Consider the following 13,132-nt stretch of genomic DNA (forward strand, 5'->3'; position numbering starts at 1 on the left):
CATGCCAGATTTGCAAGTCCTTGTTAATCTTGGGTATCTAGTTGTTATAGGTACAGGTTGAGTTTTTGAGGTACAGTCAGTTGAAAATGATTTCTAAACGTCTGAATAATGGACCTTCTTGGCACTTCTACTTTATTTAGGGGACTTTTCTGAGCACTTTATAATAAAGATTTTATAACACTATTTAGCCAGTTAAATTTTATGATAGTACATTATTAGAAATGAGGTGTTAGGAAACTGAAACCTCTGAATTAAGAAAATGTTTTTTAAATTTGTGTGCAAGGTTACTTTTGAAAACAGGAAAAATCACTTTCATTCTTGTGGCTTACATATAAATTTTTAAATTGCTGTTTACTTATGTTACTTAAGATTACGTACAAACATATTAGACTGAGGATTTAAAGCAGTAAGATATGGGGGAAATATTTCAAGTTTCATTATTGGTACTGTATGACATTTAATCATTTATTTACTCAAAAATGAAAACTTACATTGTAGCTTGAAAACGCGGAAGTATTTTTATTTCTGTGTGACCATTTCTCCCACCAAGGGGAAGATTTTTTTTAATTGTGATAAAAAAACATAACTTATACTTGCCCTCTTAACAGTTTTTAAGTGTTCAGTACAGTATTGTTAACTATTTGCTCATTGTTGTACAGTGGATCTCTAGAATTTTTTCATGTAGCATGACTGAAGCTATACCACATCCATTGAACAATAACTCCTCATTTACCCCTCCCCTCACCCACTGCAAGCCACCATTCTGTTTTTTGGTTACTTTCAGTTCAGTTACTTTATATAACTCACGTGAGTGGAATCATGCAGTATTTGTCTTTTTGTGTCTGACTTATTTCACTTAGCATAATGTCCATAAGGTTCATCCATGTTGTAACAGATGACAGAATTTTCTTCTTTTTGAGGATGAATAATGTTCCATTGTATGTATACACCACATTCACCTGTCTGTGGACATTTAGGTTGTTCCCACATCTTGGCTATTGTGAACAGTGCTGCAGTGAACATGAGTGTGTGCAAAAAGCTCTTCGAGATCCTGTTTTTAATTCTTTTGTATATATTCCCAGAACTAGGATTGCTCGATTATATGATAGCTCTGTGTTTAATTTTTTGAAGAAATGCTATACTATTGGATTGGCCAAAAGGTTCATTCTGGTTTTTCTGTACAATGTCACAGAAAAACCCAAACGAACTTTTTGGCCAACCCAATATAATATTTGCCATGCTGGCAGCACCATTTTACAATCCCATCAACAGTGTGCAAGGGTTCCAGTTTCTCCAGATCCTTGCCAACACTTGTTATTTTCTAATTTTTTGATAGTGGCCATACAGTGGGTTTGAGGTGATATTGTGTGGTTTTGATTTGCATTTCCCTGATGATTAGTGATGTTGAGCATTTTGTCATATGCTTATTAGTTATTTGTATATCTTCATTGGAGAAATGTCTATTCATGTCCTTTGTCCATTTTTTAATCAGGTTCTTTTTTTGTTTGTTTTGTTATTGAGTTGTAAGAGTTCTTTATTTATTCTGGATGTTAACCCCTTATCCAGTATATGGTTTGTAAATATTTTCTCCATTCCATAGGTTGTCCTTCACTCTATTCATTGTTTCCTTTGCTACACAGAAGTTTTTAAGTTTGATATAGTCTCATTTGTCTATTTTTTCTTTTGTTCCCTGTGCTTTGGATGCCATATCCAAGAAATCATCATCTATTCCATTATTATGTTTTCTTCTAGGGCTTTTATAGTTTCAGGTCTTAATGTTTAGGTCTTTAACCCATTTTGAGTTAATTTTTGTATATTTCTGTCTCTATTTTTTAAGCATTAGTGAAACATAATGATTTAACTTTACTTGTCAACATTATTGCCTCTGTTTACAAAATGGGCTTAGAGCTTCTGTTTTAACATATATTCATTTCATTTCACGTCCATCCTTAAAGAAGCCTTCTGCAATTCCCATAACTAGAATTCAACTTTCCTGTGTGCGTGCATGCACACACACCCACACACGCATGCACGCACACGGTGGACTACTACTCAGTCATAGAAAAGAATGAAATAATGCCATTTGCAGCAACATGGATGGACCTAGAGATTATCATACTAAGTGAAGTAAATCAGAAAGACAAATACCATATGATATCACTTGTATGTGGAATCTAAAATATGATACAGTGAAACATTTACAGAACAGAAACAGGCTCACAGACGTAGAAAACAGAAACAGGCTCACAGACGTAGACAAATTTATGGTTACTGAAGGGTGAAGGGAATATAGGAGGGATAAATTAGCAGTTTGGGATTAGCAGATACAAACTACTATATATAAAATAGATAAACAAGGTCCTACTGTCTAGCACAGGGAACAATATTCAATATTCTGTAATAAACCATAATGGAAAATAATATGAAAAAGAATATATATATATATTTATATATCTGAATCACTTTGCTGTACACCAGAAGCTAACACAACATTGTAAGTCAACTGTACTTCAATTTAAAAAAAAAAAAAGTCCATTATATATCTGGTGTGTATAGGGGGGCGGGGTAGAGTAGAGGGACCATGAAGGGAGAGGTGAATCTTGGGAAATAAGGCTGGAAATAGTAGATTGGGTAAGAGAAGTCATTGAAGGCCTTAATGGGTTTGAACTTTATTCATAAACAGTGGGGAGTTTTTTAAGCTGAGATTGAGGTAATGAGATATGTTTAAAAAAATTATTTTGGTATGAGAGATGCATTAGAACTAGTAAGAGTGGAAGCAGGGAAACCTGTTAAGCATTTTTAAAAACTGTCTAGGCAATTGAAAAGAATTGACCTTCAAGGGAATTTTAGAAAGAATTGATACCAGTTGGCTCCACCCCTAAAAGCAGGACCTAAGGAGGAGTTGGAATTAACTGAGGTTTCATCCTGGGTGACTGTGTGAATGGTGATTTCTTTTTTTTTGTATTGCATTTTATTTTATTTATTTATTTATTTTTTAACATCTTTATTGGAGTATAATTGCTTTACAATGGTGTGTTAGTTTCTGCTTTATAACAAAGTTAATCAGCTATATGTATGCATATATCCCCATATTGAATGGTGATTTCTTAACACAGCTGGAAGGGAACATAAGAAGGGAACCGTGTTGCCCTTGGTTTTGGACAACAAATTTAATGTGTTGCCTTTTGGACATCTGTGTTGCTGCCCATTTTTTCTATATGGGTCTGGTCCTCAGGCAAGGACAGAGACTTGAGCAGAGCTGTAGAGTCGAGAGTCAGACCTGTTGACTGAAGCTATGGGAATAGATGAGCTCATGTGGGTAGATGAATCTAAATCAAAGAGAGCAAAATTTCCTCATTCCACCACAGCTGATCTTCTCAGAGTTACGAATATTGTGAGCCTGCCTTTTTCGCCAGACCGAATTCTTCCTTATTTCAGGAATTCAAAAATAAAGAAACCAGGCTTTATTCTTTCTGATTGAATAGTGAATTATATGTATGTGATATGTTGCTGTTGATTTTATTTGCATTTCTTTGATTACTATTGATGCTCTTTATAGTGGAATATATTGCCCACCACCCTCAGTTACTTCTCTGTAAATTGCTCGGTCGTAGTCATAATTCTATTATTTGTGAGTTATTTTCAGTTGTTTATAAAGTTGTATTTAAAAAAAAATGGTTTCTAAAACTTTTCTACATCCTTCTACATTCACATGCTCTTCTGTACTTTTACCACATTTTGTACAGTCAAGTTTAAACCACATTTCTACATATATGTTGTCTATATTATGACTGAGTGTTGAGAAACATGCATTTTCTTTTGGAGGAAAGAATTTGACATTTTGGAAATTACCAGTAAAGTAAAAATTACATGTACCACTTTCCCATTCTTCTTTCCCTTCCCACCCCACATACTTAGCTAGTGATGTATTAAAATGTAAAAATTTGAATCAAGGTTTACTGGCTGAAGATACCAGCTATCTTCAGAGGCTGAAAGGAGAGGGATCCTAGAGTCATTGGTTGGTAGCCTCTGTTGTTTTATTTTCTGACCTGCACAAATAGCTCTTGAAGTGAAGATAAGCTAGTCCTTGGCAACTAATATTTTCTGGCCATGTATTTTATGCACTAACAGGTATTTATCTGCCTCATTCTTTTAGGCCCATGTGTTTCTCTAGTTTAAAAAGCATTTGCAAATGGAGATCTAGCTATACCCATGTAATCCCTAAATGTGTATTTACCTTATATGTGTATGTTTTCAATGTGTGTATGGAGGCTTTTTTTAATGCTCTATACGGGAGGGGAGTGTCATTGTCTAGTACACTGTTATATACCTCATGAAATAATTACACAGCCAGTTGTTAATTTTGAGGTTTTTCTTTTCAACAGGTTTTGCACTGATTGCAAAAATAAAGTCCTCCGAGCATACAATATCCTTATTGGTGAACTTGATTGCAGCAAAGAGAAGGGCTACTGTGCTGCACTTTATGAAGGCTTGCGGTGCTGTCCACATGAGCGACACATACATGTTTGCTGTGAGACAGACTTCATTGCACATCTTTTGGGTCGTGCTGAGCCAGAGTTCGCAGGAGGGTATGAGTATGTAATTTGCTAGAATGGGCTATCTAGCGCTTTGCTTCATTTTATCCTTCTGCCTCAGTACATATGATACATGTATAAATTAAAGTGTGCCTGTAAAGATTTTGCTTTCTTTAAAATATGCGTTTAGTTGACTGAGTAAAAACAGGGAGAAAATGTCGATCAGTTGTCTTCTCCTTGTTGCTTGAAGTAGGCAGGCTTTTTTTGGCTTTCATTATTATAGCTTATCATTTTCATTTGAAAATGATCAGAAGGGATTTTTTTCCCCCTCCATCCATGCGTTTCCATGTTTAAATTTTGTTTAGAATGATGGTTTTTGCATAGGAAGTGAGATCTTTGCAGCAGGGGGTTAAGAAATACTTCATTGAATGTAATTCATGAACTGTGTATATTATTACTAAATTATATAGGAAGCTAAAATTTTATCTCTGGCTTTGTTGTAAAAAGAAAATCAAAAAAGTTATTCACAATAAATTGAACCCACCTCCCCTTGTGTTTTGTGTATCAGCTCTCATTTGAGTGCCTACTTTCTGCTAGGCATTCAGAATACAAACACTCCTTTTATCACTGAAGTTCATGAACACTTCTACTGAAGACTGACCTAGAGGGCTTTTGCCCATGATTGAATCACTTTGGTGGTATTGTCTTTCTCCTCAAAAAAAAAGAACAAAAACCAAACAGGCATTTACGGTAATTGGAAGGTGAACTGTCATGCCTACTTGAGCTGGACACTTAACATATGATGACTTCTCTGTGCTCCGGAAAACATCTCTTTAGGGCCAGTTCCTGAATTACCTTAAGTTAAGCAATATTAAGGCTGAGTTCTACCTGCATGTGTATTTCTCATTGGTTTTATACATGTGTGCTCGTGTATTTATATATACATTGAGTTTGAATGTATAACTGTCTTGTTATTAGTTTGTTACTAGGCATGCAGACTGTGTTTAAAACCTGAACTTGCACAGGTGTTATCCATCTTTTACTGTTTCAGCTTAAGGGTATTAGGAAATATGTGTGATTTATTCTCCTTTATAGGAGAAGAGAAAGGCATGCTAAGACAATAGATATAGCTCAAGAAGAAGTTCTGACCTGCTTGGGAATTCATCTTTATGAAAGACTGCATCGAATCTGGCAAAAACTACGGGCAGAAGAGCAGACGTGGCAGATGCTTTTCTATCTTGGTGTTGATGCTTTACGCAAGAGTTTTGAGGTAAGAACAGTGGACTGCTTCAGTGTCCAGATTGCTTAGTTAAGTTATTGGACTGAATCTTAATGTTAATCACCACTCTTACCTTGCCTTAGCTGTGATCTACTGGTCATGGCTTTTGGGGGGTTAGGAGAGGAGTTTGCTGGGGAACTGAAATTTAGAAGTTGTTTATGGATTTTTTTCTTTGTTTTTTAATCCTGTTCCTCTGCCAGCCTTGATTTTTAGACATTCTGAAAGTAGAAAACTGAAATTGATGATTATTTAATGAGAAGCTGCTATGAAACATAACTGTTGACAAGTTAAAAGCAACCCAAAAATAAGCATCAAAATTAGAAACATTTAATGAGTCCCAGTTTGCCTGCTTCTTTCCAATCATATGGAGTAAATGGTGTCTGAATGCCATGATATAAGAGCTACTTTTTAGAAGCACACTGAAGGCTCTTTATAATGCTGGTATTGGGTTTCATGTTTGTCATTTGGTAACATTATTTTCAGTTATACTCTGTAGAACATAAAGTTTTGGCTAGTGAATATTTTGTTATATTCTAGGGCATGGTTGTAACTCTTTAACTGGTCACCAGTCCTTTTTGAAAATGGTACGAAAGCTATAAACCCTTTTTCAAAAGCCCATCCATGAACTTTAAACACTGTTCTGGGGAGTCTGAGGAGGTTTGTGCTAGTTTTTGCTGAACAGATTTCTTATTCCTTTTCTCTTTGAATGTTTGTGTCTTCAGAAACTAGATCATTTAATCAGGTTAGTCTTCTCATTGTATGAAGAAATAGATGAATATTTACTTTGCTGTGTTAAAATTCTGAAATTTGAAACTAGAATATTTCTGGTTTGAAATTGGAGTATGTGTAAGTCTACCTTTCCTGTAGGAATTAGTTGTATATTCATTTCCTGAGTAGATTTTAAGACTGTCATCATTTAAGGTATTAAAATTTAAAATTCTTTGTGGGGACTGCCTGACAAGACACAGCAAAGTAAATATTCATCCATTTCTTCATACAATGAGAAAACTAACCTGACAAAATTGCAGCATGAAATACCAGTTTCTATGTGTGTGATATCATTTAAAATTAACAAGTGAGAATTTCCATGGAAAATAAAGGGAAGTTTGGGCCAGTATTCAGTCTCAGCTTTGTTTTATAATAGATGACTGTGGAAAAAGTACAGGGTATCAGTCGATTGGAACAACTTTGTGAAGAATTTTCAGAGGAGGAACGAGTAAGAGAACTCAAGCAAGAAAAGAAGCGCCAAAAACGGAAGAATAGACGAAAAAATAAATGTGTATGTGATATTCCTACTCCCTTACAAACAGCAGATGAAAAGGAAGTAAGCCAAGAGAAGGTAGTATTTCTTGATATTGACTCATAAATATATAGCTTATTTCTAGATTTCAGCACTTTTACTGTGCTTTCCCAGAATGTGGCTCCTTTGGCTTCTTTATTGGCTTTTTTTCTTACTCTAATCTGTATAAACCAAAATCTTTAATGTCGTGTGTTTGTTTTCTAGAGACAATGTTGGCTAGTTAACTTATTACATGACCTTAGTATTCTGCTAGATCATAGTCCAAATGTGAAAAGTTAACTCCATGCATGACCTAGAGCAGTTCTCAACTTTCAGTCTCAGGACGCCTTTGCATTTTTCTGTTTTGTTTTGTTTTTGTTTTTTTGGCCGTGCCACGCAGCATGTGGGATCCTAATTCCCCTACCAGGGATCGAACCCATGCCCCCTGCATTGGAAGTGTGGAGTCCCAACCACTGGACCGCCAGGGAATTCCCTTCTTTGCATTCTTAAAAATTAGGGAGCCCAGTGAGCTTTTGTTTATGTGGGTTGTACTTATCAGCATTTAGTGTATTAGAAATTAAAATGGACAAATTTAAAGTTATTTATTATTCTTTTAAAAATAATAAGCCCACTATATGTTAAAATGAACATTTTTAAAAAAATAACTAGAAAAATTTGAGAAGGGTGGCATTAATTTATATTTTTGTAAATCTCTTTAATATTTGGCTTAAAAGGAATCAGGTAAATTCTCATTCAGTCTGTTAGCATATGTTGCTTGGTTATAGCATGTGAAGAAAGTCTGACTTCACCCAGATATATATAGTAGGAAAAGGGAGGAGTATTTTAATATAAACCTTTTCAGATAGTTGTGGATATTCTTCTTTGGCATTATAACTTGACAGGTGGTAGTTTCCTAAAGATTGGTTGCAATGTGGAACCTGACACCTTATCAGTGACCTTTTCATACTTTTAAATTAAAACCCATTGGTATGTCTTGGCACTTTGAATAGATTTTATTTATGCATGATTCTGTAACATCATGCATTGGTCATTTGAAAGATAATGGTTCACTGAGTTATGCAGATCTTTCCAGATATTGACATTCATTATATAATATCATATAATCATCTTAAAACCACTACTCATCTGATCAGAAAGGTCTTTTAAGTATTGGGAAGCTTCAAGCTCATTGTGCTTGTGTATGCAAGTTTTCAAAATTCTGATTGTAGTTTGAAAGTTTGAATTGTATCATTGACTGTCCATTTTTTTCCTTGAAGAGATAGCCTGATTTCATTCATTTTTGAGAAAGTATCTTTTAAATATCCAAGTCTGAATAACCATAATTTGTCTCTTATTCTTTCTTTCAAGTGAAATTGATGTTCCAGGAAAAAGCAGCTAGTTTAGCTTGCAACTTAAACAGTTGCACAAGTACTTTTACTTGAGACAACTATTATACATTGGTATGCATCAAAAGTGCTTTAAGCATTCTTCCCATTTATCACAGAGTAATAAAAAGACCTCTACGCCATGAGTTCGTATTTAATAAAATTCGCATTTTTACTGCTTCATCAAAGACATTCATAAGTGAAATATCGTTTTATCTATTTATTTCCTGATGAGAGTGCTTGACAAGTGAAGAATATGGTGACTGTTAGTACATACTTGGTTGCCTCTGCCTTGGTTTGTGCTAAAGAAACTTTTCCCACCATTGCTTTTATATTATCAGTATAAGTGTCAAGACAATGAAAAAGGCAAATCACATCTCAGTGTTATGATGAAAATGGTTTTGACCTAGGGAATGGTTTTGACCTGGGGTTAGCAGACTGCACTTTGAGAATAGCTCTCCTAGACTTCCCTGATACCATTAAGTCTTAACTTACTTTTGTTGGTTCTTGGTCTTGAAATGAATTAGTGATTTTTCATGAGAATAATTTTTTTCAATTTTTAACCTTGTAACTCCTATCTTAGGTTAAGAAAATTAAAATATAGCCATTATGGAGGTAAAGCTTTTTACTATCTCTTAATATTGATCCTTAAAGGAAACAGACTTCATAGAAAACAGCTGCAAAGCCTGTGGCAGCACTGAAGATGGTAATAGTTGTGTAGAAGTAATTGTTACCAATGAAAATACATCATGTACCTGTCCTAGCAGTGGCAATCTTTTGGGGTCTCCTAAAATAAAGAAAGGTAAGTAAATAGTTTTTAAAAATTAACTCTTTATTCTTTTTTTTTTTTTTAAATATAAGAGCTTTTAGAGATCCTGTAACTTAGAACTTAGGAACTGCTTTACAGCCCTAAGAATATCATAAAATTTAGTCAGACACTTAGTATTTCCTTTTTCTTTATGGTGTTTGATTTGTTAAATAATAACAAAACCAAAAATTGTAAAGCTCCAATCATATTTTCATTATTTAATGCACTTTTTACTTTCAGTAAGCCATCAATTTTGAAATTTTTCTGTGGTCCCCAGTTGGTTCATTCTTTGTCTTAATATATTTATTGGCATGTTAATTGTAACTCTCACTTGATTTATTCTCAGGCTTATCGCCACACTGTAATGGTAGTGATTGTGGATATTCATCTAGCATGGAAGGGAGTGAAACTGGTTCTCGGGAGGGTTCGGACGTTGCCTGCACTGAAGGCATTTGTAATCATGACGAACACGGTAGGTTCAGATTAAGCTTCCCAATTATTTCTGCTACATGGCTGATTTAAACACCCAAATAAGAGATTATTGATTTCTGCAGGTGATGACTCCTGTGTTCATCACTGTGAAGATAAAGAGGATGATGGCGATAGTTGTGTTGAATGTTGGGCAAATTCTGAAGAGAACACCACCAAAGGAAAAAATAAAAAGAAGAAAAAGAAAAGCAAGATGTTGAAATGTGATGAACATGTAAGTGTCATAACCTGGAATCCTTAAACCTTTGTTCTTTTCCTTGGAGTGGAAAGTGTGCAGCTTAGCTGCTAGGATTTTTTTTTTTTTTTTTTAAGAATGAGTACCTATGCAGTTCCATTGGTTGCTCATCTTGTGAATTTATATGCATGTGTATGTCTGATGTGGTCATTTGTCCAACAGTCAATGTGAGTCATAAATCCAATTCATTCTTTTCATAATAGTTTTTAATCTTTTAGCTCTGTAATCTTTTTTTAAAAATAGATTTATTTATTTATTTATTTTTGGCTGCATTGGCTCTTCGTTGCTATGCGCGGGCTTTCTCTAGTTGCGGTGAGCGGGGGCTACTCCTTGTTGCACTGCGCCGGCTTCTCATTGTGGTGGCTTCTCTTTGTTGCTGACCATGGGGTCTGCGTGCGTGGGCTTCAGTAGCTGTGGTTCACGGGCTCTACAGCGCAGGCTCAGTAGTTGTGGCACACGGTCTTAGTTGCCCCGTGGCATGTGGGATCTTCCCGGACCAGGGCTCGAACCCGTGTCCCTGCACTGGCAGGCGGATTCTTAACCACTGCGCCATCAGGGAAGCCCCTTAGCTCTGTAATCTTGAGCAGTTTGCTTGATCTGTTTTCCCATCTGTGAAATGTAGATAATAGTCCCTGTGAGATTAGGCTCTGTTAAGATGAAGTGAAATTATATTGGTGGGTTAGCATAGTGTTTGGTGTGCAGTAAATGCCTAGTAACTGCCAGCTGTTGCTGTTATTCAGTGTTCCTGCTAAAATCTTAACACACTCTCAGGGTACTTTTTTTCTTTAAAAAATAGTAATTGCTATTATTCCCTGCCTTGTTACCTGAGAAGTCCTTTTGCTGTGGTTTCAGATCCAAAAGCTTGGAAGCTGTATTACAGATCCAGGTAATCGAGAGGCCTCAGGAAATACCGTGCACACAGTGTTTCACCGTGACAAGACCAAAGATACACATCCTGAAAGCTGTTGCACCTCTGAAAAGGGTGGGCAGCCACTGCCTTGGTTTGAGCATAGGAAAAATGTACCACAGTTTGCAGAACATACAGAAACGTCGTTTGGTCCTGATTCCGGAAAAGGTGCCAAGAGCTTAGTTGAACTCCTTGTAAGTAAGCCATGATTATCTTTTTGTGGATAACTGATTGTTCACGGGGTAGATGTGGGAGGGAACGTATTTGAGGGTTTAATGTTGGGAATGGGAGGAGGCTTTTAAGCAGTTATGGGCAGTATTTCATTATTTTTTGGTGACTTCATTCCTGCTCTACCACTTAACTACTCTGGAGCACATTTCCTCGTCTTCCTTTGTCTCAGAGGTAGAAAAGATTACTTGGGAGACGGGGATAGAGTTAGCATTATGTCCAGGAGTCTGACTCCTTGACGAGGGTTATTATAAGCAAACTGCCTTTCTGAGTGGCAATTTATGGTAGCTACCCTTCCAGACCAGGAAAGAATATAGAATCTGAACTAGAGCCCACTTTCTAGGCTACTTCCTTTAGGTGTCATGTAGGATAAAAGCATATAACTCAACCTGGAAAATCTTTTATTACTGACTCCAATTCTTGATACTTTAGATGAATTATACCTGATTGCAAGTGACCCAATGCATAGTTTGTGTGGGACTTGGAGGAGGGGCAAAGAAGGAGAAGGGTGGTATCTTTTCTGTAGTCATTATGGGATCCCAAGGGAACCAAATCCTTTAGAATATTAGGTTTTTTCTTTTTTATATGGTTGTAAAGTTTAATGGTGATGCTATGTATTTCATAAGTTTAAAAAAGGTTATATTTTACTTAATGTGTAGAGATAAAAGTTTCAACATAGAACCAGCCAGAGATAAGTCAGGTTATTTAAAGTTTGGTAGCTATTTGTAACCATCCCTAATCACTTTTGAAGGCTGAAGTGTGTTGGGAGTCTGCTTGTAGGCTTCTAGGACAAATTACAGATCCAGAGTTTTAAACCAAGTTGAGTTGCCTTTTATTCTTACTTAGTACTTTGTAAGACAGAATGACATTATGCTTATCCTGTAAACATTCCAATTAAACTAAAGGTTAGACTGCTTTAATTTTTCTCTGTCCTCCATCACCATAGCATTTTGCATTCTTAATTTAAGTCATAGTCTTAACTACTGCTTTAATTTGCAGGATGAGTCTGAATGTACTTCAGATGAGGAAATCTTTATCTCACAAGATGAAATACAGTCATTTATGGCTAATAACCAGTCTTTCTACAGCAATAGAGAACAATACCGACAGCATCTGAAGGAGAAATTTAATAAATACTGCCGCTTAAATGATCACAAGAGCCCCATTTGTAGTGGTTGGTTGACAACGGCTGGAGCAAATTAAATAAATAAAATAGCTCTGTCTTTCATTGAAACACTCGAGATGACTACTGCGCCTTCTCTTTCAAAAAAAACTCTTAGTGACTTATGGCAAAATTTTATCTTAAATCAATGTGATTCTTTCTTGTTTTGGGAGACGGTGGAGGTAACCTCCTTAGTTTGTTCTTTCTTCAGGCTTGTGTCTTTAGTTGTGTGGCTGCGCAGGCCTGCCGTATGATTTCAGCCATCCCTTTTCATTAAATGTTTCTCTTCCTGTGAGACTTACTAAAAAGCAACTTAGTGGCAAAAAGTAATGTTGTACTTATACTTCTGTACAGAAATGACAATGAGCTGAATATATGGTTTTACAAAGTAGACATCCACTTGCGAAATGTTTGGATGTAATGTTAAAGCGCAATGTGCAAAATTTAAAATAAAGAATATTTATTAATACGCATAGTAAAATTTGGTGTACATGTTTCTGCTTAATGTGTGGCAGTATTTTAATTTGCCACCTGTGGTCTTGGTACTTGGCCAGTGTTGATGTTAGAGAGGATGAGGAGCAAATGAGGAGAGAGATAGATTGCTGAAGACAAATTCTTCCCTTCATCAGAGTTGACAACCAAGAAAAGCAGTTTCCAGGCTTCTGTTTTGAAAGAATAAGTTTGCTGCGATACCTTTAAATACTGGCTAGCATCTTACTTCCTCATGAGACTTTTAATTGCTGTTATTAATAAAGTTCCCTGATACATAACACAAAGCACCTTAAATTCAGAGGTTCATATTGAACTAGAAGAATGAGAACAAAA

At 35.8% G+C, this 13,132-nt stretch overlaps 1 protein-coding gene across 2 annotated transcripts in view; it reads left to right on the top strand.

The window, feature by feature from the left end:
* Positions 1-12,782, top strand: part of GGNBP2 (gametogenetin binding protein 2) — a 29,853-nt gene extending 17,071 nt beyond the window's left edge. Inside the window, exons 7-14 of one of the 2 annotated variants that reach the window (XM_024757575.1) lie at positions 4,386-4,595; positions 5,631-5,805; positions 6,959-7,138; positions 9,133-9,280; positions 9,633-9,758; positions 9,841-9,989; positions 10,863-11,111; positions 12,145-12,782. In XM_024757575.1, the coding sequence (XP_024613343.1) occupies positions 4,386-4,595; positions 5,631-5,805; positions 6,959-7,138; positions 9,133-9,280; positions 9,633-9,758; positions 9,841-9,989; positions 10,863-11,111; positions 12,145-12,348 (1,441 nt within the window). In that variant the 3' untranslated portion in view covers positions 12,349-12,782. Of the gene's footprint in view, positions 1-4,385; positions 4,596-5,630; positions 5,806-6,958; positions 7,154-9,132; positions 9,281-9,632; positions 9,759-9,840; positions 9,990-10,862; positions 11,112-12,144 lie in introns of both variants that reach the window. The other variant, XM_024757576.1, reaches the window with a different exon arrangement.
* The last annotated feature ends 350 nt before the right edge of the window (positions 12,783-13,132 follow it).

Source organism: Neophocaena asiaeorientalis, unplaced genomic scaffold, assembly GCF_003031525.2.
Source record: "Neophocaena asiaeorientalis asiaeorientalis breed wild unplaced genomic scaffold, Neophocaena_asiaeorientalis_V1.1 scaffold327, whole genome shotgun sequence".
Taxonomy (NCBI): Eukaryota; Metazoa; Chordata; class Mammalia; order Artiodactyla; family Phocoenidae; genus Neophocaena; species Neophocaena asiaeorientalis.